Here is a 3,538-nt window from a genome sequence, read left to right as displayed (position 1 = left end):
GACTGTAGTCTTAGGAACATGCTCTCCAAGGTTTAAGATTCGGATCCGTAGGCTCAAATAATTTTTGCGGTCACATACCATTTGTAAAAAGTCTCTCTAGTTTACTCGATCCATATGACATGGTCACGCTACATGGATCTGGAATTTAACATTTGGTTTAATTAAAGCCTCGGTAATGTGCATTTTACTTTCAAATTTGGATTTGCATTGAAATTTTTTATTTTTTTTCCCGGCACAAAAAGACTTAGCTAGGTAATATCATCACCGATAAACATTTGGTTAAAAGCCTCTGTAATGTGAGTTGTAGTTTAATATCACCACCAACTCTTGCCATTCTTGAACAAATTTAGAAAAATAGAGTAATTTTATATGGACCCAGTACTTGACCGCAACACTGCTTATTGCTTTTTGGCATTTCAAGACACCAAATATGGACCCAGAAAAACTGCATAATCATTGCAGGTAGACGTCGTGTCATTGCCATCCCAGTTAGAGTCACAAAAACCATTCAGCTGCAATGTTTCTTTTCCAAAGAATAGACCACGATGTAGGGAGCCCTTGAGATAGTGTAGAACATGTTTAGCTACTACTTAATGGGTTGAGAGAGGTTGATGCAGAACTAGCATAGGGAGTTGAGAGCGAAAGCTCTCTCTGGCCAAGAGAGTGTGCGCTACTGCAAAGCGCCCACTATATTTCATCTTCAAGAGGATCCCCATGGGCCTTGAGTGAGTGTGACAATGGATGCCAATGGAGTGGAACTAGGCCTTCCACCAACCATTTTGGGCCTATGTAGGAGGTCAATGATGTTTTCGGTCTGAGAGAGAAGTAATCCAGTGGAAGTTTGATCAACTTGAATACCCAGGAAGTAATGGAGTATGCCCGAGCATGCCCACGTCTTTGATGGCCAAATTGGTCTTCAAGGAGTTGATCAAGTAAGGTAAAGGATAGATGAGTACCAGTCACAATTATATCATCCACGCAGAGGAACAGAATGGCATCAGTATCAGCCTCGTGACTATTTCCGGCGATTTTAGTGTCGCCAGAAATAAAAATAGCCTAATCTACTCCTTTTTTTTTTTTTGTAGTGTCTCACAATTCTTTAATTTTGACCCCTTCATACTAAAACTTAAATAATCCCATTTCTATTATACATATGACTTTATATAATTAAATAGTTGTATTATTATATATATCTCGTCCTATTTCTAGTCTATATTGATTAAATAATGTTTATTTAATTCAGAATAATAGACCATCATGATCCAATTGATCAATATATATATATATATATATATATACTCCAAGCCAAGAAAATGAGTTGGGCGTGTTTCAAAGAAATTGATCTAGAGTTTTCGAAAGCCAGCGGGGGCTCTCTCATGAAAAATTAATGTCAAACTGCGTAAAATGCTTAATTTCTTATATATATATATATATATATATGATCAGGAGTGATGATTTATTTGATCAGCTTCCGTATATATAGAATCTCAGGATAAATTAAAACTCATAGACTAGATTATTATTATATAAGATAACAGTACAAATTATTAATACATGACTCCAGACAAACTAAATTATAAAGAAATTGATCCCAACGCGAACGACATCACAGATTTATTGCATATATCATACGTACGTACTTGCCAGTGGCATGCAGACAAGATACACATAATTAAACTTAGATACGACTACATCTTTCCATCTTTATTTGGTACGTAAGTGCTGCATGCAGTCCATTCATATGTAGCACCCGTCAACGAAAGTAACTAATTAAGGCGTCGATGGAAATTCATGAAACTACCTCCGAAGCCGCCTTGCCGTCGTAGGTCACGCATCCAGCGCTCCTGCTGATCAAAATTCTCCATGACTTGCAGCATTATTCCCCCATCATCAGAGAGCAATATGACATTTCCCTGTCTCAGCACAACCCATGATCCGCTCTGATTATTTAACAAACTTTGGCATATGTCGTTAGCATCTACTAGCCTCCCATCTGCGTACCTTGTCGGTAATTGCTGTCGAACCACTCCTATGTTGTCTGGTCCAACCGCAAGAACAGTTACGGAAATGTTGAGCGCATGTTGTTGAAGGACCCGATGTTGAGCCACCCTATTTGCTGTCGCAGTAAATCTGCTCACCCAGTCGACGTTGGAGCCTCCGTAGAACAAAATGCAATTCTGATTTGATTGAAGAAGATATAATATCAATCCTCCATTTTTTTTAATGCAGATCATAAACTTTGGTAAAAACTTCTCTTGCAAACACTTCAATTTTAAGGAAAAATAATTTTACAATATGGTATGAGAGCAAATGTCCTAGTCTTGCCTGTTTATAATGGGGTTGTAAAAAATATAATATAAATAATTGAATCTATCTATTTGCATTAGCTTATACTTTTAGAAGGTACAAGTGGTGATTTCACATGGTATTAAAAACTTTATCCTTCACTCCATTAACTACAAGAGAACTGGTTTTTGTGATCATTATTTTATAACCAAAATGACTATTTCCTACGAAAACGAGCGGAAATAGTCATTTTGGTTGCAAAATAATAGTCACAAAAACACGTTTTTCTTGTACTCATTTAATTAAACATTCTCCATGGTGTGTGCATATATGGACTAGCTCTTTATTAAAGGGAAACCTAAACCACACATGAGGTGGAGTGGTAAGAACAATGAAATGTTTTAGCTTTTTTAGGATATATAAGTACCGGAGATTGCACGCATGAACATATACTGTTGTTGAGGTGTGTACAATTGGCACCCAAAAGGCTAAATCATTTTCTTGATAATTAATAATTTACATACGCACATCATGCATTTGAATTAGCTAGTGTGAAATCGAATTTCCTAGTGCCTGCATGTGATGGCCTAAATACTAACATATATAAGCTGAAAACAGCACCACAAGCTCATGACACAAGATAAATGATAACATGAAATGAACATTGGAAAAAAAGAAATTGAGGAAAAAACATTAATACGTATCAATTAATGATTGCATGGCAACTACAAATTAAGCGCGAGAGCTTTTGGGGAAGAACTCATGATGAGGTTTGAGAAACGAAATAGGGTGAGATCGAAGGAGAGATCATCAGTTGCTCGTCAGGTTCATGTCTATGGTTTCAAATTTGCATGCAGCTATCTCACCTCATGATTTGCAGCCATAGTATAGTCTACTACGTACACAGCACGAATAGTTGGAAATTCTTTGGTTTAGTACTGATCAAGATCAAGAGAAATGTTACTTGTGAACTTTATACAAGGGCATATGGCTTATTTATAGTTTTCAGAAGTAGGATAAGGCCAGGGTTGTTTGGAAGATGGGATGGTTTCGTCTCATTTTATTTTCTTCTTAAATGTAATTCAAATACAAATACTTTATAATTTTAATTGATCTTCAACTTTTTTACTTAATCATTACTTAGTTATTACCTAATCATTACCATTCCCGTTGTTATTGCCAACGATATTTTTTACAATGAAAATGGCATTTACAAATAAAAACACACCTTTCCAAGAAATAAAATTCGTTG

The 3,538-nt window shown here is 36.1% G+C and overlaps 1 protein-coding gene across 1 annotated transcript; it reads right to left on the bottom strand.

Moving 5' to 3' along the window:
* Positions 1 to 1,564: 1,564 nt before the first annotated feature.
* LOC122298595 lies at positions 1,565 to 3,306 on the bottom strand. Its single transcript, XM_043108415.1, has 2 exons — positions 3,153 to 3,306; positions 1,565 to 2,177 (listed from the first exon to the last, which is right to left on the bottom strand). The coding sequence occupies exons 1-2, from the start codon at positions 3,168 to 3,170 to the stop codon at positions 1,767 to 1,769; spliced, it is 429 nt and encodes a 142-aa protein (XP_042964349.1). The 5' UTR covers positions 3,171 to 3,306; the 3' UTR covers positions 1,565 to 1,766.
* Positions 3,307 to 3,538: the final 232 nt, after the last annotated feature.

The sequence above is a fragment of the Carya illinoinensis genome, chromosome 16 (genome assembly GCF_018687715.1).
Source record: "Carya illinoinensis cultivar Pawnee chromosome 16, C.illinoinensisPawnee_v1, whole genome shotgun sequence".
In the NCBI taxonomy this organism is placed as follows: Eukaryota; Viridiplantae; Streptophyta; class Magnoliopsida; order Fagales; family Juglandaceae; genus Carya; species Carya illinoinensis.
The sequence above is the reverse complement of the archived record's forward strand: the minus strand, read 5'-3'. Positions and strand labels throughout refer to the sequence as shown.